The following is a 26,766-nucleotide window of genomic DNA, read 5'->3' as shown; positions in this document are numbered from 1 at the left end:
GCAAATTTGCCAGTGAGAAAAATTTTTTCAAGAACATTGTGGTACATTTATACCATGTCAGCTTGTTCCTAATATTGCAACGGTTGTTCAAAAACTTTTGAATGCAGAAAATGTCAGTGAATGCATCTTCTTAAGAACAGCTTTGAAAATTAAAACTGAACTACTGTTAAACCGTAATATTTTAAAATTATATTATGTAAATTGGATCTGTTGTAAGCAGCAATATCGGGTGATCAGATTGATCACCTAGATTATTTAATTTTAGACAGTTAAATGATTGAAAAGGAATACATTCTTTTAATTTCACCTTGCCATTTGTTATAACTGAAGGTGCATTTATTAAATTGAATCAGTTACTGCAAATTAAAAGTGCATATTTGTGAAATAAAAGTGGAAGTGAAAATCCTACTACTGAGTTAACGATTGTCTAACGCATGCGGTTGTATGTTTAGATGGATTAATTTGAATTTCTTTGTAGCATTGCAAAACTGATTATGTATCAAATTAAATTTAAAAGAAACATCACTAAAAATAAAGAAAAATTTATACAGAAATGTAATTGCTATCAGTTAAAAAGTAATTATGTTATTAAAAGTAATTAACCAAGAGCATTTTTGTAACAATTGTTTTCAAAGATAGGAGCATCAATTTTCCTAGGCAAGTCATAGCGATTATTCATCTGCCGATTATTAAGCCTAATTTTGCGCTCAATTAAACTTTCTATTATAAATCTATTTCTTAATATCTTTAGTATCTTCTTTTCTCTTCCAAATTAAATTTAAAGGAAACATTACTAAAGATAAAAAAAAAAATTATACAGAAAGTATGAGTTCAAATGTAATTATCTCATAACGCAAACATCATTTTTGTAACAATTGTTTTGAAAGATATGAGCATCAATTTACATAAGCAAGTCTGTCGATTATTAAGCCTAATTTTGCGCTCAATTAAACTTTCTTTTAAAAATATATTTCTTAATAGATTTCTTTCTTTTCTCTGTCTGAATGTTATTTTTGGTGTCTCAGTAAACCATCTCCAAAGCATTTTTAACAATATTTTGCATCTTCATTAATTGGCTAAGTAAAATGACGAATTAAATGCAGCTGCAAAAACGTTCAATGAAGCATTCTCGAATTCGTGCAATGGTTTGTTTACATTTGACTGTTGCCATTCGGCAGTAAGTAATAAGAACGACAATAAGATAAGAACGTACGTTAGCGTTTTATATACACAAATAAATTACTTTCTGTACCAACAACTTTGGAAATGAAATGAAATACATCAAACAAGATGTTATTAAGCTTGCTTTAAAACTAAAAATCATACATGCCATTTTATTCATTTAAATGTAAAAATATGCGCAAAGAATGACATTCAACAATTCTTTTCGACAAGAAAGGTAATCTTTATTCAGGATTAAATATCAAGATTGCTACTTTTACGGAACAAAAACTTGCAAAATATCTTTTTATGTTATTGAACCCTCTTACTTTTATCTTAAAAATACCAATTACATGAAATAAATTTTAAAAAAGTGCAAAATGTTTTTGTATGAAATTTGTTTTGAACTCGGTTATTTTGATTCTATAAATTATCTAATTTTTACTATAAATGGATAGCTTTTAAAATGATATAAATATGAATTACTTAAAAATTGGGAATAAAATCACAAAAGATATAGATAAATACAAATTAAGAAAAAACAAACCTAAATGAATAAGAAATATTTATAACTTAACTATTTTATATTGTGGTTTGAGAAAAAGTAAACGTCTCATCTTAAGAATGGAATTTTAGTGGAGACATAGAAACTTAATTTTTCCGTTTTGAAAGTCTTTAGGGTGTAAAAATCTTTATTTAATTAAGAGTCCTTACATTTTATCTTTCTTATTTTTGTAGATTGAAAGTAATCCGGTCCATTACATACTTTTTCATACAAGTCGGTATTGCAACATTCGTGCCTAATAGTTAATATTTCAACACATCTGCCAGTTTATTTGTTTGTTTAGTTATTTATATTTATTGGAAGCAACGAGGGCTTTTAAGAATCCATAGATTTTACCTTTTCTTGTTTTTTTACATTGGCAATTAACCGATCCTTCATATACTTCTTCATACAAATAGGTAATGGAATAATGATGCCTAATAATTAGGACTACAAAGCATTAGTTAGTTTAGCTAGTTAGTTAGTTGTTAGTTTAGTTATTTAGATAATTGTTAGTTTAGTTAGTTAGTTGTTAGTTTATTAGTGAGTTTGTTTGCTTAGTTATATTTATGTATTATTTGGAAGCAACGATGGCTTTTAAGAGTCCATAGATTTTACCTATTCTTGTTTTCTTACATTGAAAATTAACCAGTCCTTCAGATACTTGAGGGCCGCGGTGGCCTCGTGGTATGGTCTCGGTTTGTCAGTCGTAGGGTCTCAGGTACGAGAACCGTCGTGTAAGGATGTCTGTTGTACGTTAAATCCGTCAGGGCCAAACGTCCTCCCGCTGGTGTGGTGTAGTATGGAGAGGGGGTGCCAGCTCAGATGCCATCCTTGTCATCTGACAGCGGTACAAAATTCCGAGGTCCGTCCCAAAATACCGCTAGTGTTGCTTTACAGCGGGACGTTAATGTAATTAAACTTAAAAAAATCTTCATATATTTCTTCATATAACTGGGTAATGAAATAGTAATAAGTAAGATTTAAACACATTATTTAGTTTTTTAGTAGGTTTAGTTATATTTATGCTCCGTTTGGAAATAAAGAGGGCTGTTTTGGAACGATCCTCGTAAATCTGAACTGTGGTCGATGAGGATCAAGTTATGAAGAGATTGCAAATCTTACTAGTATAATATACATATTAGCCATAAGCAAAGATAAAATTTCTTAATAATGAAATAATGCCATAATAAGCCTGAATCTGCATTTTGAAAATACGTTCCAGGTTCCCTGTGTGAGAAGGCAGTATTAATGTCTTCTAGCTTACACACTTGAGTCACAAAGGACGAAGAGTACCTACTCTGACTCTAACTCACACTAGGAAGATTCGTTTGTGTGCTAAGTTTTTCAATCTCTTAGTATTGATGAACAATTCTTGATTGGCCTTTGCGGCTATGATTCTTTCACAACTGAAATAATGCCTCAACGCTATTTTTTTAAACCTTTTACATCCGAGATGTTCCTGCTGGCTGTATCAAAGATAATTTTAAATTGTATCGATTTTTATAGTTTAAAATATACACTTACTTATAGAATATTAAAGAATGGCAAATCAATTTTTCGGAAAGAAAAAAATACTAATGAAATTATATTTTTCTCTATAATGAAATTAGATTTTTTCACACCTGAAAAATTAAAATGTATATTATATTCAGCGAATTCATCCGTTATATTCAGTGAATAACTATCGTCAAATTAATTTCGGAAATGAGAGAATGAAACAGATAAAATAGATATATAACGGATATTTATGACAAATTTCACAGAATTTCTTCAAAAGATGTTAAGTGTGAAATATCTTTTCTTCACAAGAGGATTGAAAAAAGAACTTCTGCTAATAATAATTTTAGAAATATATAAAATTATGATTCAAAGCTATGTATGTGTTCTTTTGCTGATAATTTCAAAACTTTGTTAATTTGTCAAATCATGCTTTACATGATTAATGAAAAATGAAATTAAAAGTAAAAGCTAACGTTCATATTCAAATATTTCTTAGCCATTTTTATTAATAGTTTGCTTATTTCCGATTTAATGGAGCTACTCTGTGTCAAAATAAGTAATTATAGATTAATGTTGTTAAAATCAGCCACAATTTTCCTGCCGATACTGCACATTTCAGCGGTGGCAGATTAATTGATTACACATTTACTGTCAGCTGTTATAACAAATGTCTGAATCTTTACTACGATTACGTCGAAAAGTACTTATGATTGTACATAACATATGGAACTAAATTCATTTTCTTCTCTACACACTAAGAAAAACGACCTTTGGATAGTTATCACTTTTTTCACATATTTACCCGAAATTATTGCTAACTTAGTTTCTCTGAAATTTTTTTGAAACAGCATGATTCTTCGTCTAGAATTCATGAATTCTCTCAAGAATGTTTTACATAAATTAAGATTTAACTTTTTTTGATTATTTGCTCTAACTTGCCAAAATATCATAATGGAATATATGGTTGATGCTTCAAAATTAAATCCACTTTTTTAGTGTGTGCGTGTCCCTGCATTGTCATAAAGAAAATATAAATAAAAGTGAAAAATCATTTCGCAAATTGAAATCGTAAGTGCGTATTAAATGAAAATAGAACAAGAGTCATAGAGTGAAAAGGTATTTTCTTTAAATTATCCCCAAAATTACGCAATCGCTTGTCCCATTGATTCATAGAACTGTGGATATTTAGAACATAGAAGTTATTTGATTGAGATTCAAACCACTCTCGAACAGTTCCCATGAATTTGCTGTGGTGGCATTTCAAACCTTTTTCTGAGTAACAAATATATTCAAGTACCACAATGGAAAATAGGGAATATATGGTGGGTGCGCCAATACTGTCTACCAAAATTTCTTCAACTTGTTTAATTTGGGCTTATCCTTGCACTATCATGGACCAAAACCTCTTGAGAGAAGTAAAAAACGCTTGTGGCAATCCTGGACAGGAGTTAACGACAGTGAGTGTGCTTCTAATATTTTTTTATTCCCCTATGCAATTCTCAAGACACAGTACTTTCTGTTACTAAAAAACCGTCAATAACATGACATTGCTATTCCATAGCCTAAAGCATAATGCAAACGTGTTTGAAATGCTAACTCATTGCCTACTGAACGACGCTGTCTACCACCCACCAATGCAAATAATGTTATCGTACGATTCCATTAAACAAATTCTACTTCACGCAACAGAGATTATCTCTCTTATCTGCATCGTTAATCTTTCCCTCCGTTTCCGTCATGCTTGCATAAAAACGCGCCACTGCTCCATTTTCATTTTATCCATCCTTATATTTCGTCGCATGCTGTTAGTGACTTCGATGAATACTTCACTGAAACGCAATCTCCAATAATCATCTTATGTTAGAATACAATAAGTTGAAAGGATTATTTTTCTTCCAACCAGTTGGCGATACGGAATGATAGACATTGCTGCCGAGAGGGCGTACCCCACGCCTTTCGCCAATTCTCCTCTGCTGCCCCTGCTTCTGATCTCTTTGGCCACACAAAGGAATGCGCCAATACCTGCGACTACTTTCAGTGACGAGTATGACTACATCATTGGTAAGTATTACTGTTGCAGAATCAGAGTCCATGTGAATTTCTGAAATCAAATGAATTCCAATCAAAATGGCGAATAATCAGAGTATTAAGTAAAATGAAAATTTTATGGTATTGGAAGGTATTTAATACACCCTGCATCTAACTTCGACTGTTTGGAATTTGCACAAATTAAGAAAAAATCGGAATCTTGCGGATTTTGGTTTATAGATAAGAAATAATTTTTACTGTACTTGCCGAATAAGCATCTGCGAAGGTCAGCTTGACTGAATGGAAGGATCACAAAAGATTGAATAAAAAATGTAAATAGCCTGATTAAAAAGGAAATAAAATTTAAATTTTTTTATATTAAGTTAATTTTATTATTATACAAGATTATAATAAGATAAATAAGTTATGTCTACGTGTATGAGTGTGTTAACACCTTATACGTTAGAGTGTGTACCTAAAACTACCAACTTACATATTTACTTTGAAAAAAAAATGTGAACCACATTTGTTTTTTGAAATTTTAATTCATTAAAAACTAAGTGAAGTTTTTGCCTTTTGGGGAGATAAATTTTTAAAAAAATGCAGCACAAAAATGATTTTTTTGTATTATCTTAAAGTTCAAAATTGTGTACATGTCGTTTTAATGATATCTATTATTTTGCAGCATTTTTTGCAGCATTATTTTTGTTTTTAATCAATTTTTAAACAATATTTTTAACTTTCTTTTCAAATATATATCAAATAAAATAAAAATAAAATTTAACTTGCAACAGCACGTTAAAACAATTAGTTTTTATGAACGTGTTGCATCACGTAAATAATATTTCGAATTAATTTTTTTTTTTAAATATCAGATTTTAACTTAATTTCTCTTCGGAACTTAAAAGAAACTATTAACTAATAATGGCTTATGCGAAATTCTTAGATAAAAGGTAAAGATAATATCTTCAAATAATTTCATTCATTTTTTGCACTTCGATAGAAATCACCATCAAATAACCAAATGATACTTTCAATATGATTAGAATTAGTTTATGGATTACAAACACGTTATTTTATTTAATTATCCAAGAAAAAAAAAAGAGCAGTCGAATGTAAAACTAGTTTCTTTAATTGGACTTTAAATTATTTTGGAATTTTTTAAAATTAATTCAAATGCATTGTTATTTTTATTATATAAAATTAATTAATAGCAAATATTAATTAATAAAAAATTAACAATTAAATTAAAATTTATTTGGACTGATGATGCAATTTTTTTAAAAAAATTCTAAGAAATTCTATACGTTTCTATTATATTTCTAAGAAATTCACTACATACTTTGAGAGTAAGAAAATTACAAAGAAATTAAATTGCTTATTTTTATTAAAATTATTTATCAATTTTCTTGATCTAATCTAAATTTATTCACTTCTACTTCCCTAAGACAGATATTTATCTAAAGTTAGGGGCTGAAAATTAGAAAACCCTTCAAGCAATTAAAAAACTTTTCTTAAAAAAAACTTTCATTCAATAACTTTGGAATATAATGAAAGCATGCTTTCATGTGTAGTGGGTGCTGGCTCGGCTGGGTCAACTCTGGCCTCTCGCTTGTCAGAAGAGCCTTGCGTAAGTGTGCTGCTGCTGGAAGCTGGTACGGCCAAACCGCCACTGCTGAATGATATTCCGAGTATAGCTAGAAACTTCTGGTTCACAGACCTGGACTGGCAATTCAAGACGGTACCCCAGAAACACACAGGGGAAGCCCTCGTCAACAGGGTAAATCATTTGCTATTTCTGTCAACTAATAATATATAATATAATCGTCCAGCGCCGTCTGTAACGCTGGGTGGAGTTAAAAATATTCTATTTCCTTTTATTTGCATAATTATCAGAGGAGAAACTTTGTTTTGGCGTCTGACAGTTGAGATAGATTTTTTTGTGTGTTTTGTTTGGTAAAATTGACTGATTTATCGATGTGCGAACATGTATATCAATGGTGAAGGAGCTGAAGTACATAATTTTTTTATTATTTTATATTTGTATTCATTCATTATATTTTCACTTCATGGATCGATTTGATCAATTATTGTTAATATTTTCATTTAACATTTTATTTTTATTTTTCATCTCGCATTTATTCTGCCAATGAATCTTCAGTTGTTTCAACCCGAATTCGGTTATTAGTTTTGATTTGAATATTCGTGTGCATTTTGTATAGAGAAGATTCCATTGCAAGCTTACAGAACTAATGTTATTATATATTTAATGTAGCATCTAAATTTAGATGTTATTTGCATCTAAAATGTACTGCAATAATACACGCACATTTTTTTAAGCTCTCTGCCAACATGCATGATACTTTTTTACGTGTTCAAGATTTTTTTTTGGGTTAATTCATATTTGAGATATTGTTAACAGGATAACAGCCTGCATAGGTAATATTTTATATCTTAGAAAAGTAGAATATGAGTGTGTAATGGTGCTCTATAGGAAAGACTGTTTGAATACCAAATTCCGTACAAATATACTTTGGGAAATAAAAATATGCACCTTGGAGCACTTTCTTTTTAAACATTATAATTAACTAAAAATTAAAAGTCCACTTTTTTGTTTTCCGCAATAGCCTCCTAAAATATAATAATACAAAATTAATATTTTCAGCATTTCAAAAACTCGAACATGATGTTTTAGATTATGTAAATTTAATTGTTTTGTTAATATTGTTTGATAAAATAATGTGGGTTGGATTGTTTAGACTGGTAAATGTAGATTTTTAATGTAGATGTAGATTGAAGCTACTCTCCAAGCCCTAAGTAATGTCGAAATGTCTCTAACATGATTTTTCCATTTCGGCAACACAGTTTATATTATCTCAGTTCCAATAAATATAAAAGTACAACGTTGCAAATCTATTATACCTAAGATAAGTTTCCATATTGAACTACGATATGATCTAATGTCGACTAATTGCATCGTTGATAGTTAATCATCGTATGATGAATTATTGCTGTCTACAGTTTAGTCTTCTATCTTTCGTAAATATTTTAATTGTTATTTTTTTTGTTCTCAAAAATTATGTATTATTATTTATTTGCTAGCAGGCCTCTTTACCTAAAATCATTATAATTAAAATAATTGTCAAAATCAAAATTCAAAATTCTAAGGAATCTAACTAAAAAACTCTTACCGCTTTCACCATTTTTTATTTCATATGAAAGTAATGACGGCTATAAAAGCCATAATTTATTTTATGAAATACCTTTTATCACAATAAAAATACAATAAAAGTATAATTACAATAATATAAGTAAAACAAAAGTTTTATTTTAAATTATACTTGCACAATGACGATGGATCATTATGATCAGTGAGTTATTCTTTCAGTGGTAAAATTGCCACGTTGACGAAGAAAAATTTTAAAATTGGTCTAGTTATTGATGTTTGGACTCCAGGAAAATTTCATTTTTAATATCTAGAAATGGAGAGGTGGGGGATACAAGAATCCTAACGACGTAAATAAGAATCATAAGCATTCATACGAAACAAAAAATTTCGAAATCGGAAACATAATTGTAACTGGGGAACTGTCAAGTTCTTCTCTGTCACTTAGAAAATATAGTGAAGCAGGCTTTCTTTGATTTTTCCCCAAAATCGAGACTAGAGGAAGGCATACTGCCACTAATTCCTCATGTAAAATCACGATATACAAATTAAAATTTCCGAAACCCGTTTCGGCGATTAAAACAACCGATTCCATCGCGGGATTTCCCCATAGAGAATGCATTAAGATGTTGGGTGTTACCGATTTCTCCAGAAAATGGAGAGGAGCAGAGGCTTCCAATCCTAGACGACATATTTAGACGCTTCAAAATTTCATATGAAACAAAAAATTGTCAAAATTGAACTGTGATTCAAACTGGGCGACTGATCCATTGATTTACCTCATTATTTGAAATATTTATATTTATATCAACATGATGCCAACGTCTCTTAGTTAAGCTTTTATCTACTTAAGCAGTGGTGTTATCTTGATATGAAGTACATAGAAAGTACGATACTCCTTAGGGGAGTTAATGGGTAAATGAATGATTATAGATTGTATTAAGATTTTTATCCAAGGTATAATATAAAAATAACAGAAAGATTGAAATTTATAAAATGTCAGTAGTAGTGATGTGGAATAAACAATATAGAAAAAGATTAAATCAAGTATTTCGTAAAAAATAAGGTGAAACTTGTCCAAATAAATGAAACAACCGAATTGATTCCCTTATTTCTCTAAAATATAGGAATTCCTCAACTTCTATCTTATCTCAATCAAGAAATTTATTTTTATTGAATATTTTATACCTGATTATTTTTCATCCTTTTGTCTCAATAGCAAGTGATATGGCCCAGTGGCAAAGCTTTAGGAGGGTCAAGCATTCTGAATGCTATGCTCTACGTCAGAGGCAATAGGAAGAACTACGATAATTGGGCAGCGCAAGGAGCCACGGGATGGAGCTACAGGGATGTCTTCCCTTATTTTATAAAGATGGAGGACAACAGGGATCCAGGATATTACGTGAATGGTATGAAAAAAAAGGATTAAAAATCAGTTTTATATGTAAATATTTAAGCTTCCAATATTTAAGGCGCATCCAATCTTATGAAGTAAGGGCTAAAAATTTTTAGATCAATTATGGAGGGATGAGGGATTTTCTTCATATATATGGTTAATGTATATTAAACAAAATGAGCGCAATATCATTAGCCGATAACAAAAATGCATTGCACTTGTACTATTATACTTTCAATTGTTAATTCTGTAAACTCATTTGTAGAAAGACCAATCACCTTGGAAAATTTAAGCTTAATTCCTTCTTCAAAGTACATAAAAACCAATAAATCGTCTTCAAATGCATAAAAGGCCATTTTTTTTTCTCTTCAGAAATATTTATTGATTTCAATCGATTGTGTCTAAAATGCAGACATTTGTTTTTTAAATCTCAAAAGGGTTAATTTTAGAGAAGTGAAATTGTGGCGATTGTTTGGCTACTCTTCATTCTAATTCTTATCCTGAAAAAAGGTAGTTGGATTTGATAACATTTAGGACATCCAGAAAGTAAGTTTCACTGTTCTATTAAAAGACAACTTTGCCATTCTTCTTCTAATTGTAATCACGAAAAATGATAGTTGAATTTTATAACATTTAGCATATCTAGAAAATAAGTTCCATCGCTCTAATAAAAGAATACTTCGTCATTCTTCGTTATAATTCTAATCCTAAAAAATCATGGTTGAATTTTATAATATTTAGGACATCCAGAAAGTAAGTTTCACTGTTCTATTAAAAGAAAACTTTGCCATTCTTCTTCTAATTGTAATCACGAAAAATGATAGTTGAATTTTATAACATTTAGCATATCTAGAATATAAGTTCCATCGCTCTAATAAAAGATTACTTCGTCATTCTTCATTATAATTCTAATCCTAAAAAATCATGGTTGAATTTTATAATATTTAGTACATCCAGAAAGTAAGTTTCACTGTTCTATTAAAAGAAAACTTTGCCATTCTTCTTCTAATTGTAATCATGAAAAATGATAGTTGAATTTTATAACATTTAGCATATCTAGAAAATAAGTTCCATCGCTCTAATAAAAGAATACTTCGTCATTCTTCGTTATAATTCTAATCCTAAAAAATCATGGTTGAATTTTATAATATTTAGGACATCCAGAAAGTAAGTTTCACTGTTCTATTAAAAGAAAACTTTGCCATTCTTCTTCTAATTGTAATCATGAAAAATGATAGGTGAATTTTATAACATTTAGCATATCTAGAATATAAGTTCCATCGCTCTAATAAAAGAATACTTCGACATTCTAATTCTAATCCTAAAAAATAATGGTTGAATTTTATAGTATTAAGGATATCTAGGAAGTACGTTCCATCGTTCTATTAAAAGAACACAAAATGCATCAGATCTAAACTCTCTATTGTTGATTGAGACATATGGGTCGTTTATATAGAAAGGCAACTGAGCCGGCGTCCTGGCATAGGGGTAGCGCGTCTTCCCCGTGAGCAGGGCGTCTTGCTTTCGGGTCACGGTTCGGGCATGGTTGTTCTTCCTCTGTTCTATTTGAGTTGTGTGAATGTGCCCTACTGTAAAAAGGGGCTGTGCAAGCGAATGAGTAATACGTGAGTGGCAAAGTCGTGCTCTTGGCCCTCGTTGGAGCTACTAAAACAAGAGACGCCCCCTCCCCTCCCGTCGGCTTAAATCGTTATCTTCGTAATAACGGGCTTGTCTAAGTGCCATAAGAATCAATAAGAAAGGTAACTGCCATTTGTCTTCTGTCTCTTGCTGCAACGAGGTACATGGTATCGAAGAACGTTGCTGACTCCGCTGATAAGTAGGCAATAGCAAATAGACTCGTAGAAGCGTCTTTTTCTTTCAAATAGGGTGGAAGAATGTTTATTTGTAAAAATAAGTATCAGGTTTTTGCATTGCAGACCCGTTATGAGGATGAGGTAGGCAGATCAATTTTCATAGCCATTTGCGAATCGATCTTTCTATAACGATCATCGTTAAAGCATTCAGCAATATTCTATCAATTTGTAAAACAAATTTTTTACTTTCTTATTTGAGTAGGAAATTTAATCTGTTCCTTGAATGTTGAAAAATTTACTTTCTCAAATATGAAGTTTCGAGAAAGTACTGTCACCTTCGTAAAATTCGAACTCGAGAATTTGACGAATTTCCATTTTTCTGACCCCCATGAGTCCATAAAACATTTTTTTTTCAAATTTTTTTTTGTCTGTCTAAGATGCGATAACTCAAAAAAGCTTTGAGCTAAACAGATGAAATTTAGTATATGGACTTAAGATCAAATTTATAGATTTCTCATATATGAATTTTTTTAATGAAATCCGATTGGGAGATTTGGTACACACATTTATCATCTAAAATATAGATTTTTGTCAAATTTTGAATCAGATACAAAAAAGGGTGGACTTTCTGCCTTTCTATGCTTTCATAGGCATGTGAACGCAATAACACATAAGTTCATTGACTTCACCTTTCTTCGCATGACGATGGAAATTTCCATCATAATATTTAATGAACAAACAATTGTACTTAAAATAGGTGTACTGTGAATTTGTTGTTGCTGGCAACTTTTTTTCACGATTATTGAGTGATAAGGAACGTAGATGTCATAAAAGACCAAATGCCACAATCATTAAAACGGGTTTGAATTTGTCTTTTGCTGTTTGTTGTGGTTGGAAGAAACGTGCGATTTCTTGAATATTTTTTTTAAAACTTATCTGAGATTATTTTTATTTATTTTATTTATTTATTTTTTTTGCTAATGAAATTGATAATGAGTGGAGAAATTTAAAAGAGAGGGGCATTGAAGACTTTGTACTGAGCTTAACATATAAATCTGCATGATGATGGATATTTCCATCATACTTATATATATATATATATATATATATATATATATATATATATATATATATATATACATAATGTGCATAGCAGAAAGTATGTATTTGGTGCTTCATTTCTTTACTACAAGGGAGCAATTTTAAACTCCTCAGAAAGTTAAAAGGAACAGAATTGTCATATTTGAAGCATTATATTTTTGATTTGGTTTTAATATTATAATGAAATTCTGTACATAAATATGTAATCTAGAATTTATAATAACGATTTGCTTCTTACTCAGTTCTTTGTTCTTACTTTTATATTTTTATTTTACTAATTTTCAAATATCAAACATTTTCAAAATAAAATATAATTTGAACATAATTATACTGTCATTATACAACTTTTTGTGGATAAATGAGTAAATTAATAAAAGTAATTAATAACTGAAATTATTTTTAATTTAATAAACTAAACGATTCCCTTATCAAACGCAATCCCAAAACATTTCATTACGCCTTTATTGAAAAAGAAATGGCCTCACTTACCATGGTACCAGATGTTTTTTTTTTAAAGATTTTTTTTCACTCTTTTAGGTTACCACGGTGTTGGTGGCCCTTTGACAGTTGAGACACCCAGATATGAAGCAGAAGTAAAGCCCCCTGTGCGAGAAGCGGCTCAGCAACTGGGTCTCAGAGTTGTCGACTCGAATGATGGCCGTCAGACAGGTGAGAAGCTTTCTGCATCGCATTCGAGCACAAAACAGAACTTTTAACCAAAGAAAAAAAAGGATTTTTTATTATAGACCAATAAATTTAGTGAGTATTTATGACAAAGCACATTCAAAATCCCAGACACTTAGAGACAAAGCTTCCGTTTGGAGTTTGAGGCCCAGAAAATAAATAAGGAATACGAACTCCTATCGAATAAAAGTAAGGATATAAAAATAAAACTTTGAATTTGAAATCTAGAAAAGTTAATACAGCTCTCAGCTTTTTTACCTAAATAATAATACTTGACATAACTTGCTTTACTTTGCTTAAAGTTTAACGATTTTTTTTATTATTATTATTTCACTTAAATACGTTTTTGTACAATTTGTTTTCTTTGGAAAGCAGCAATAGATTGAAGTCCCTTTTTTGCCATTGTGGATATTAACCTTTTAATAACCTCGAACGTATATAATATGGCCTCTTATTTTCTGATCCAATTCCACCCTTCTTATTTAATTATTCATACACGAGCTCTGTAAAACTGCTCACGCCATCGGGTTCTCATGCTCTGAGTGAAGGGATAAAAATCTTTAATGTTTACCACATTCTTTTAAAGATACTTAAATTTCCCTATCCTAAATTGACACTTGTAAAAGAAATCCCTATCAAAATTTCATTAAAGTCACTAAGAGAAAAATTTCGGTCTCTTTTCGCTCTCTTTTACTCCTGTGTCACGATAGAGACTGGCGTATTTTTTATCACTTATTCTTGTATATAAATTATGCCTCCGGGGATGGAATAAATATAGTTTAAAAGTTCAAAAGCGTTTTCTCTTCGGTTACGCAACTGATAAAAACTATGTTTACATACTGTTACGAAATTTTTCTTCTACAACAAATACCGCTAATCAATTGTAATAGCGCAGCACATTTAATCTCTAATAGTTCAGCAGTTTACTTGCTGTCTAATCCTCTAGTCTTTTTACTCGTCGGCAACTCCGACCACTCTCACACACACAACTTTTGACGATACACACGACTTCTCCGCAGCTTCAGAGTGCTCGTCTTTTATAATTCCGGTAGGCGGGGCTAGAATCTTCTGACCAATCACTGCGTACCTGGGTGTATCTCGGTTATTACTGGATGGATCGTGAAAGTTCTCGAACTTTCCAGTATTATCCATTTAGTCGCCAAACTTGCCAAATTCGTCGCCAAGTCGCCAAATGGTCGCCAAGCTCTCAGGTCATTGACGTGGCAGCTGTTCAGCACAGGTCTTACAACGGTCTTTCTCACGATGACACTATTTATGCCGGGTAGCAAAATTACAGATGGGTAACAAATAAAATAGGGATCGGTAAAAAATAATGAAGGAGGAAATTTTTATTTAATTTTATTTATTTATTTTTCTACCAAGCAATATAAAGAAAGTTACATAATTTTGAAAATGTTATCATTCTAAAACAAGATAAAAAGCCACATCAAAGGAAAACCAAAATGAAAAACGTGTTTAATAAAGAATTCTATGGAAGTTCTATTCTTTCTTGCTGCATATTCCTCCTCTGTGAAATGAAATATTCTAAAACTGGTAGGCATGGGATTCTGAAACGAGCAGTAACTACACCCATTGTTTTGAAATGACGTAATAGTGACCTTTAGCAGGTCCGATGTATGCTGATGCTTTAAAGTAGGAGAGGAGGATGTAACAATAGGGGGGGGGGGGCAAAGTAAGATTTGTTAGATGGCATGAAGTAAGAAATCAGTACAATTTAGTGAAAGTTAAGAAATGTTAAGAAAGTTAATTGCTTTTATTTCTGGTTTCAAATGTTTTGAGTATTTAATGTGTTCGAAAAAATATTTTGCATTATTTTTATCGTTTAATAAGAATTATTTTTTATTCAAGAAGAAAATTTAGAATATCAATAACTTATTCATTTTTTCAAAAATTTGTAGAACAAAAAAATAAACGGGTTCCATTGAATTATTCACAATCATCATATTCTAATTTATTAAATACGTGATTAGAAGTATGTATTTAGTTCGTATGTTTAGAAGAGAAGTATGTTTATATTAGAAGTAGAATTAGAAGTATGTTTATATTAGAAGTAGAAGTAGAAGTATGTTTATATAAGAAGTATGTATTTAGTTTAGACAATTTAGCATCTGTTTTAATACATTAAGTATTATTACCATTTTTTTTCTGTCAAAATATTTTTTGTATGCATGAATTTAGAACTACATAAAGAAAAATGGCTAGATTACATGATCATATTACAGTTTGTTTGTTTTTTATCTATGCTCAAAGCAGATAGGCGCAGATTTCCATTTGACATCAGTTACCTAGTAACAGATGCAATAGACTGACCTCAGATATGCTATTGCAGGATGATGCAAAAAAAAAAATGAATATTATATCAAGTATACCAAATCTGATTTTCTCATAATATTTAATCTAAAACAACATACGAACTTCTCAGGGAGAATTAAATATAAATAAATATAGATAAGGTCTACGTAGCAACTTTCTTAAAGTACATGATGTTACAAAAAAGGAGGTTTGAAGCCAGTCGCGGATTGGTCAAGTTTCTAGCTTGCAGGAGCACAGAAATAGGCTTAGACGTCACCAGATAATCATTATGATTTGAATTCTGAATCTCATGTTCAAATCATTCACAACAAATGTCTGAAAAAATATTTTTTCTACTATCTTAAGACTCAAAAAAATTATCATTCTAATAGTATAAGTTCCATTTCCGTACATTTCTCCTTTAATTTTAGTAATATTTTTAATTCATTTTGATACACCATCAACAACGAAGTTTTCAAATACCATGATGGATCCAAACTCATCCATCAAAACATTCTCTCGCTTCATTTTCAGTAATCATCAACTCTCTAGTAGTATTTTCAACTCCGCTTTTATTCCGTAATAAGTACACTTTTTAATTTGCCTTTAACAAAATGAACTACTTTTTAATGTATTCCATATTAATAATTACGCCTTTTAAAAAAATCAATAATCTGGGGAACTGGTAGCCAAAGTTGGCTAATATGTAGAATAAAAACAATAGCGAGGTCTTTACTTAAGGGCAAATCAAGTGGTTGCTGAGACGGAACAACGATCTACAGCCCTGATTTCTGATCTGACATCAGATTGTCAACTAGCACCGAGAATTTGCTAATTGCCATTAGGAATCCTATTGTAAGCATATGCCTTTATATAAGAATGGTCTCGTGAAAGTTAATGGAGCATTGATATCGGCTTGGGTTTTGAATAGCCACGCTAGAATGAAAAATAAAAAAGAAGAATATGATGAAATAATAAGATGATCCAAAGAGAAATTTAATTTTCCATTATTTTTCTTTAGGATATTATGATTTTCAGACTACATATAGAAATGGACAGCGGTGCAGTACGGCTAAAGCATATCTCGTCCCAGCAGAAAATCGGACAAATTTAGATATCTTAGCTGAAGCGCATGTCACAAAGGTAATTTTATAAAACAAGTTTTCCAGATAAATAGATTTAAATTATTAAGTATCTTTATTGTTTTCCTTCTAAAACAATAAAGTTATTAATATATATTAACAATAAAGATATAATCTTCTGATTTCCTCTTCCCTGTATGGTAAAGCGCAGAAAACTTTTATTTACTTTGCAGAACATTGAATTAAAATTCGAAGAAATAATTTTAAAATGAAAAAAAAATGTTCTCTAGCTGTATTCTTCAATTAAAGGTGTTCCTATGAGAACAAAAGCCCATCTGCAATGACATAACATTTAATCATGCATTATCCGCTTTTCAAAACTAGTAAATTTTTAAAAATGAATAAGAACATAATATTACGCTTGCGAATCGATAAACCAAGAACAATGCTCATCGAAATATAATTTGCTATAAAAAAAAGTAGTATGACGGACCACTTTCTGTTCTTTAGAAGAATCTCACAAAATAATTTTCGAAACATTCTTTCGAACTTTCGACATACTAATTACAGACAATTGTTTTGGGGGAAGGGCGAGGGAATTTTTCAAAGCATTTCATTTTCTTCTAATGTAAACAAATTATAAGTTAAATGAAGTATATTATAAACAATAAATATAATGAAAGGAGAAGATATGATTGAAAATTAAAAGTTAATTTTCAATCATTCAAATTTTATCTAAAGTCTAATGTTTTCTAACTTTTCATTTCTTTTAAGACCAATTATTTTCTCATCGTTTTTTAACTTATAAAAATACTAAAAATAATAAATTCTTATTCTAATATTTCATTAAATCTACACTTTTATGAAAATACATGTACCAAAATTACTAAAAAATCAATATTTTGAATAACTTTTACTGTTTCAAATATTAAAACATTAAGCCAGAATTTGTTTTAAGTCACTCTTTGAAATATGACGTAGGTTTTGAAATTCAGCCATAAATTTTAAATCTTAATCATTTGTATTACGTTTTACATTTTCCTTTTATTTTCTTATGATCAGGTAATATTGCGTAATCGCCGAGCCGTGGGCGTCCAATTCGATTTCCAAAACACCAGGTATGTAGTGAGAGCCAGACGAGAAGTGATCATGTCAGCGGGCACCACCAACACAGCTCAACTCCTCATGCTTAGTGGGATCGGACCCAGGGAACATCTCGAGAAATTCAAGGTACTGTTTTTTTTCAGGATCCTGAAATTAACACTGTTAAGCGCCTTTCCCAGTGTTCGATGCATTTCCAGTTATGATCATAAATCTGTTATCTGACTCATTGTGGGACCACTCTCGCCTGTGGACCACGGTCGGGAACTTCCCGCAGACTGTCGGTAAAATGAACAGACATCAAAGTGACCAGGGCAATAGGGGAAATAGGGCAACGCAAGGCGCACATGTGCAATGGGTAAGGGACCTTCGACGAATTTACTTCGCCTAATGGTAAAGAGCAGTAAGATAAGCGCATTTTCGTAGTAGTTGCTAAGCCTGGATTCAAATGATTCCACTTCTCTAAAGGTATTTTCCATCATCCCCCCCCCCACTTCTTGTCCTTTTGGATTGTGCTTTGAAACCTGTGTATCGATTTTTCATATGATTAGTTGAAGTAAAACTTTCAAGAGTTATACCGAAGATATTTGAAATAATATCATAATAAGTTTTTAAAAAAACTAATATCTACTACTATTAAAGACAAATGCATAATGTTACAAACTTATAACTTTGCTTCTTGCATGAATAGTGTCATCGTAAGAAAGACCGTTGTACGATCTGTCCTGTGCTTGCTGAGTGAGTGCCGCGTCAATGATCTTAGAGCTTGGCGACCATTTGGCGACTAATTTGGTGACTGGCGACAAAATGGATAATACTGGAAGGATTGAATTTTCCAATACATTGTTGCCTTGAAATTCTAGCCGTTGTAATTGTTTCATAAATATTTAACCTCGCGTTTCTTTACCTTTGTTAAAAGCTAAGGAAGAAAGATTCTGCTTAATCTATTCTGTCTGCATAATTTACAATACATAAAAAAGTGAAGTTACAATAAGAGAGGGAAATTTGTAAGATAGATTAAACGGATACTTACTTTTTTAATAGAGTATGATATGATGGGTTCTCTCCATTAGAAAGGTTCATGTACAAAGTAAACAGAAGTAAAATAATTAAAAGAAATATATCTTTAATTTCAAACAATTTGGCAGAATCATGGATGTGAGTTTTTATCATAACGACTTTTGTGAAATTTACCATTATACCTGGCGAACCAGCTGAATGCCTCGGACGAATAGTAATATTGATAAATAAACGATGTTTTAACATAAAAATTATTATTTTTTATTACAACATAAATCTACTGTTTATTAAGTCATAGTTCTATGTTTATGCTCACTATTGTAAATAAACAATATTCAAAATGTTTTAACTATAAATTTGTTTTTTTTAGGCATTTCTGTGGAGCATTCGCAGTTATTACCCCTCTTAATTCTGCTAATAATATTTCACTTGATATTTAAACATCTTCTCTTTTTATAAAAAATATTTAAGAAGTAAGAAGGAGTAGGGAGAAGCAATATATTATATTCCTAATAAAGTAATATATTAAGAATTAATAACTGAGGAGAAGTAAATATCCCCTCTTTTTTATAAAAATATTTAAGAAGTATTTTTAAAAATAATAAATTCAGAAAAAATGTGTGTGGTAAAAAAAATTGAGTATTATTAAAAAGGCAAATTTTTAAGGTAAAAACTACATTTACCGAAATTATTGCGGGAAACGACAGGATTTCGCTTAATTTCTATTTCATTAAAACTCTAGTTAAATTTTCAAAAAAAAAAAAAAATTCCACCGAAATACAAATTCTATCCACCAAAGTGTATCCAAACCAATTTCATTTTTTCTACACTCACATAAATACAGACACGTTTTCATTTATTATTAGTAGAGATTGAGAAATAGTTACTTCATCATATCGTAGCCTTAAAAAAGGCAACTTGCTTTTGTGTGCTCTATTAAATCTTTTTTTTTATTTCTGTTTAAACAATACATGCAACTGAGACGGAAAGCCTCCATTTCCAATATTTTTAAGATGCACTTTCTAAAGAATAGCAATTGATTTATCATTTCTTTCTTTTTCCCCTCTTTCTTTTCAGATTCCAGTTATTGCGGATTTACCCGTTGGAAACAACTTCCAAGATCACTGCGGCTCACTTGTACCTTTCATAATTGATCCTCAAATACCACCTGTTAAGCAAAGACTTGAGAATCCTGAAAATGTAAAAGAGTACATCGCAAACAGATCAGGTATAAATGACTGATCCAGTAACAGATAATTTGTGATTAAAAAATTCGTAATTTGCTTTAATAATTAACTTCTGTGTAAAAATTTTTGAGTTTATAAACTGAATGATTTAGGAATAAAACTTACTGAGAAATATATCACTGTATTGTGCGGGCATGTAAGGCATTCACTATAATTATAATCCAATATTTCCCTTACGCAAGCCATATGAAAGCTTACCTGTCAATGGTTAACATGTTTACTGCCACCACTCATGCCTAATATCCAGACCATTTGTATAATAAGATGATTCCTTCTTTGCTATCAACTAAAATATCCCTTTCGGGATGGGAGACCTCTATCCAAGACGCACTCACGGGACGGAGCTTACTCCAAAGGATAGAAGATACATCCCACAAGAAGGGAGTTTTACGTCGCTAAGCCTAACTTCGAAAAAAAAATCACAAAAAATAAAATGCAAGTCCTAACGTCGTCATTTTTAATATCTTTTTAGATTATTAATTAATTCATAATTCGAGCACATTCTTCCTCTGACAAATAACATTTTCTTACCAAAATAAACCGAAACCAAGGCATTCCGTAGTGAAAAGAAGAGTGCGCAAAATGTATCCGGAAGTTACGCGAAAGACAACAGAACTGACGATTAAACCCCAAAAGACTATTACAGTTATACAGTAATAAGAAAAAGAAGAAAATAATTCGGAGGGGACCAGAAACGTGAATGATTCTATTAAGTGGAAAGTGACACAACCCAATTCTGTTTATTTACATTACTCTTAGCCACCTGCTCCGCAACAACTGATGATTAAAATACCCAATTCAGGCTGAATATGATCAAAATGAAGATCAGGATACTAAAACTATATTTATCTCAAAATTAATGGACACAGGGTGCCCTCTAGTGGTGTTTCAAAATTGGTTCAGTTCAAAATCCGTATATACATTACCATCCCATGAGTTCGATTTCCAGAAATGCACGGGAGGTAAGCCGGCTGTGAGAGAATTTCATACAAGTGATATATGCATGACAAGCCCGTTGCGGAAGAGATAGATAAAAGGGTATTCTATTTAGATATTAGATGTGAACTATACCGAAAAGTCAAGCGGCTTAGTGTATTTTCGAGTTCATTTAAAATTTTTGTATGACACTTACTTCTATAAATATTTTCTTTTCTAAACTATTTCTATAAATATTTTCTTTTCTAAACTATTTCTATAAATATTTTCTTTTCTAAAGTATTTCTATATATATATTTCCTTTTACATCTTCTTTTATACGGAAATGGTCTTCAACACTCAACAACCAATCCTTCAATACTCGGATTATTATTTTGACGCATTGCATTCACCTCATTCACCACAAATTAATCCATCTGATTTCTTTAGGGAGGGGAGTGGGAACATGGAGAATTTTATTTATAAAGAGAACAAGTAGAAAATAGAAAACATTATTAAATAAAAAATAATGTTATAATTGATTCATATTCATGCATAAAAAGCAACATTTGAATCTGTGCTCAACACGTTTTCTGACTAGGTGAAATTTGGAAGGATGTCGATTTGAAAATATTTTCCATTAAATTGTTTCTCCAATACCTTTTCAATAAAAAAAATCTGTAATAATATATTCTTATTTCCAAAAGTGATTTCAGAAGTGATTTTGACTTCTGATTCACGATTCAAACGTTATTTCACGTTGTTTCAATTTAGTAAAATATTGTTGTCCAACATTGCACAATATTATGAAATACAGTGTATTAATCAAAATTCTTAAAAGATACCCAATCGATCTGAGGGATGAGCCATGCTCACCGAAATGTTAATAACTGAATCTTTCATTCCAGGTCCGTTGGCATCGGCAGAGTTTCTTAATTCCATTTTATTTATGAATGCTCGTCCAGTCACCCCCGACGTGGATTTCCCCGATTATCAACTCTACTTTGCGGAGATTCCGAAGGAAGTGGCAGAAACGCAAATTGGTTTAAAGCCCGAAGTAAGTTTCGAATTTTATTAAAAGTCTGGTTTTAATTTCCTGCATGTTACTATTGCTTTAATATAAGAGCTGACCTATCTTACAAGAATGACTCCCCCGCCCAATTTACGAAAGAGTATAATGACTTCCTAATGACAGATCATGTTACTAAGACATATATAAAATGAAAATTATTCTGACTATGTAATTATTTACAATTGTCATATTTGCTATCATATTTTCTTCATTATTATTTTTTTACTTAATCAACTTTCTTTTAATCATTGTCTGAAATGAGTTATTTATGTTAACTGTTGTCTTAATCGATGATGTTTGCTTTTATTACATTATGGAAAAAACGTCTTTGGAATAATATTATCTTCTTTCAGGTCTACAAAGCAATTTTTGGCCCATACGAAAACAGCACAGTGGCTGTGTGCCTGAGCCAGATTTTACAGCCGAAAAGTCGAGGAACTGTACGCTTGAAATCCACGAATCCTTACGACTCTCCAGCTATCGATCCCAATTACTTCGAAAATCCTGAAGATCTTCAAACCATTGTTGAAGGTAAGTATTCCTTATGAACATTAGAAGTAAACTTAGATCCCTTTAAAATCATCGGCTATAATTTACTTCAAATTCTTTCGTCGAAAAATAATTGCTGAATTGATTGAGGCATTTATAGCGCTCTCTAGCTCTATAAAGTTACAAAAAAGAACTAAAAAAAATAAAGGAGATTGGCCAAAAAGTACAATTAAAAAACGCATGCTGCGCCATAATAAAAACACAGGGCAAAGTTTCATGGAGCTATCTATAAAATTGGAGAAGATATTGGTGATATAAGTTATGAGTTTTCCGTGACGTAAAAATTGCTTTAGGGCCGCAGTGGCCTGGTAGTAAGGTTTCAGGTTCAAAACCCGATTCCACTGAAAAATCATCGCAACGGCTCTGGTTCACTTTAAATCCGGCGAAATTAAACGTCATCCCGCTAGAGTGGCGCAGAAGTTTGGGAAATTGGTGCCAGCTCAGGTGCCGTCCTCGTCATTTGATCGCGGTTCAAAAGAAGGAGGTACGTCCCCAAATAGCCTTAGTGTTGCTTTGAAACGCTACATTAATATAACTGAACTGAACTGAATATTGAAAAATGCTTTTAAAAATAATTAAGTCTATATTATCCTAAATTAAAAATGCATACAGTTCACCGAGTTAAGCAATGGCGAAGTGAAATTTAAGCAACGAAGAAAGTAAACCAAAATAATCATAACAAAATTAAAAAACATATGCTTTGGGGGGATATGGACTAATACAATTTTCAATTTTAAGATAGGGCCTTTTTTAAAATCGCAAAAAAATTCATAATATTAATCGCAACTATTTACCGTAGTTTTAGAAATAACTACATAAAATTTTTCCTGTGTCCTCAGTTAGACCCGTTTCAACTATCTGTGCACGGCTTGAGACTAGCACATTTTCCAATTTTTCCCCTCTTTTAAGGTTTTCCGAGGTTCTTTGATGTCTGTTCATTTTGCCAACAATTTGTGGGAAGTTCCCAACCGAGACGTCCACAGGCGGGGATGGTCTTACAATGGGTCAGTTAGCAGATTTACGACCATATCCGTAAAGGCAACAAGCCATCGGAATGGTTTTATTATACAACGTGCATTTTTATAGTTGGGCTTTTTGACCGATATCCTTAATTTTTTGAACCACATTGATCTTGCAATAGACATAAGAGATGTTATTCTTTCTATAAGCCTCTCATAACATAATTTTTAACCCAGTATAATGTCAACATTAAATAAACCATGAAAAATTATTACAAAATTAGAATAAGACTATGACCTAATTAAAATTTTAAAGTTAATATTTACATATCCAAGAATGACGAATGAAAGAAAATGACGAAATGACATGAAATTTTAAGAAAACTTTCATTCGTATTTTCGGAAGGAGAATATAACTGAAGATAGAATCTAAAAAAAAAAATTTTTAAATACTAAATTAAACATTTTTTTTCTGATTTAGATTATTATTTCTTAAGATAACATCGGAATTAAAAAATAATAATAATCATGAAGTTAATTTAAAGCTTAATTTTGTTAATTATTTAAGCCATCTTCTTTGGTTGCCGCAGATAATATTTTAAAAACTGGCAAATTTTGATGAATTTATTAAATCTGTGATGTTATATCGTTATATGGCCTATTCATATCAATTCTGGACTCAATGCAACTCACTTCTGAATTATCTTCTGTTTCTTTTACAGGGATGAAGACCTGTCAGAAATTAATAATGAGTGAGCCCTTGAAGAAAGTTGGAGCCAAGCCTTTCGAAACTGTTGCTCCCGGATGTGAGCCATTTGTCGGAGATCTAGATCTATATTTCACTTGCTTAACTAAAGGTGCGGTTTTAACACTTAGTCACCAAGTGGGGACAGCAAAAATGGGAAATCGCAGAGATCCCACAACTGTTGTCGATCCACTGTTAAGGTAATCAAACGTATTATTTCAAAATATTTATATTCAATGCCTGTTCTAAAATGAGGAAATTGTTCTATGTATACACCAGGAATTGTTTATATATATATATATATATGCAAAGAAAAATAAAAAAATAAATTCTAGGTTCCAATTTTCAATTCTTAGTCTTGAAAACGATTAAATGCTTGAAATTCAGCATGATTCCTCTGATAAATTTCATCATATTACTATACGTTCTGTGCATTAAATCTCTCACAGTCAGTCATTATGACCGCTAAAGTTCTTGTGAAGTAGTCAAGTATCGAACTAAAGTTTGAAAGAGTGAAAAAGTTCACATTGTGAAACTGCTTGAAGTATAGTGTTTAAAGTGCGAATTGATGTTTCGACTTCTGAATACTGCGCTTATTAAAACAATCCGATAACATATGTTGAATATTTTATCATATATTGAAATTATCTGAAATGACATAGGCATAAATTCTTCAAAGTTAATTGTTAAGTTATGAAATACGCCCTCTCTAAAGCGTTCGGTTGCACCATGTGGTTTTAGCTAATGTTCTCATGCATTCATTTCCTATAATCAATTCTTAATCTTAATAGAGGCAGAAATTCGAGTGAAACATTCATCTTGCCTCCAACGAGATATTTCCATATAACCGTTGGTTGCGGTGGCCTAGTAGTTAGGTTTCGGGCACTGGGTGGAAAAACAAAGATTCACCTTGTATACAAGCCTGGTGCACGCTTGATCTGATGTTGCCCAAACATCTTACCACTCCTGTGGTACAGAAATTTGGAGAGGAGGTGCCAGCTCAGGTGAGAGAGGGATCTTTCATAAAATAGCATAAGATTTATTTTCAAACGGGAAGTTCAGATAACTAAATTAAACAGCCTAATCAGGTGGTATGAAGAATCGTATTTTAACCTCAACAGATTCATCTGAATACTGATAATGTGAATACAGAAGAGTTATTTCAGATATTACATAATTTTCCATGGAGAACACTTTGATAAAGTTTTTGCTTTATGTTTGAACGATGATGATATATTTTACCAAATTGCTCGCATTGCATATTCCTAATTTTAATGATGCGTGCCTTGTAATGTAAATGCCGTTATTCTACATAATTTAACTTAATGTATTTTCTTTATTTTTGATGTTCTCAACTGAAATGTTGGCACATATTTTCAGAGTAAAAGGAAAGAATCTTGTTTTCAGAGTAAAAGACATTTTGCAAGTCTCCTAAAGTAAAGCCATTACATACGTTTACTCTACAGGCTATAAATTAACTTAATGCAGTTATTTTCCTTTTGATGTTCTCAACTGAAATGTCTGCGCACATTTTTACAGTACAAGGAATTAACCTTGTTTTCAGAGTAAACGGAAGTAATCTTGATTTAAGAGCAAAAGGAATGAATCATGTTATCTGAATAAAAGATATTAATCGTCCGCGTCTCCTAATATAAAAACATTGTAGACGTTTACTCTATAGGATATAAATTAACTTAACTTTTTCCTTTTGATATTCTCAAATGAAATATTTTCACATGCTTTCAGAGTAAAAGGCATCAAAGGCCTGAGGGTTGTGGACGCCTCCATCATGCCCATCGTGCCATCAGGAAACACCAACGTACCAACTATTATGGTTGCCGAGAAAGCTGCAGATATCATCAAGAAGACTATACAATGTCCATATTACGAATACTTGTATTGATATATAAATGAAAGAATATATTAAGAGAGAATATAATATGAGATATATATAAATTTACCTATGAGGGATCTATTTTTAAAATATTTGTCATTAAATCTGTTTTATGAATAAAGAATAAACAAATTAAAGTACATGTTTCTTGCATCCATTTGAGAAAAGAGTTCATTAAAAATTCTTATAAATAAGTGGATAACATTTTAAATAATTCCAAATCGAATGATTGCAAGTCAGGATATTCACAGAGTCATTGCAAAAAGGAAATAAAAAATGATCTTGAAAATTAATTTGCGTACAAAGAAGATAGAATTAATAAAGAACGAAGAAAAGTTCTTTCTTTGAAGAACATTTCTTTTATCTTTGATGAACATTTTTCAAAGATAAAACGTTAAGAACATTCATAAGTTGCTAACGTATTCTGTTTCTAAAAATATTAGCATTTATTCTTTAGGTTGTTCCTTCCTAT

General features: G+C 31.1%; 1 protein-coding gene across 1 annotated transcript; it reads left to right on the top strand.

The window, feature by feature from the left end:
* The first annotated feature begins 5,001 nt into the window (after positions 1-5,001).
* Positions 5,002-26,420, top strand: LOC129963304 (glucose dehydrogenase [FAD, quinone]-like). The gene is made up of 11 exons (XM_056077591.1): positions 5,002-5,269; positions 6,811-7,016; positions 9,622-9,811; positions 13,251-13,382; positions 16,732-16,853; positions 17,855-18,022; positions 19,991-20,141; positions 21,984-22,132; positions 22,501-22,678; positions 24,378-24,600; positions 26,147-26,420. The coding sequence occupies exons 1-11, from the start codon at positions 5,125-5,127 to the stop codon at positions 26,301-26,303; spliced, it is 1,821 nt and encodes a 606-aa protein (XP_055933566.1). The 5' UTR covers positions 5,002-5,124; the 3' UTR covers positions 26,304-26,420.
* The last annotated feature ends 346 nt before the right edge of the window (positions 26,421-26,766 follow it).

Source organism: Argiope bruennichi, chromosome 3 (assembly GCF_947563725.1).
Source record: "Argiope bruennichi chromosome 3, qqArgBrue1.1, whole genome shotgun sequence".
NCBI lineage: Eukaryota > Metazoa > Arthropoda > Arachnida > Araneae > Araneidae > Argiope > Argiope bruennichi.
Note: the sequence above shows the minus strand (reverse complement) of the source record. Positions and strands in the feature narration are given on the sequence as shown.

What these genes read in the sequence shown, in the direction of transcription:
- LOC129963304 (XM_056077591.1), top strand. Translation starts at nt 5,125, where the DNA reads ATGATAGACATTGCTGCCGAGAGGGCGTACCCCACGCCTTTCGCCAAT. An exon ending in TCCAGGATATTACGTGAATG is followed by an intron (nt 9,812 to 13,250) that starts GTATGAAAAAAA and finishes TCACTCTTTTAG; the next exon opens with GTTACCACGGTGTTGGTGGC. An exon ending in GTTGTCGATCCACTGTTAAG is followed by an intron (nt 24,601 to 26,146) that starts GTAATCAAACGT and finishes ACATGCTTTCAG; the next exon opens with AGTAAAAGGCATCAAAGGCC.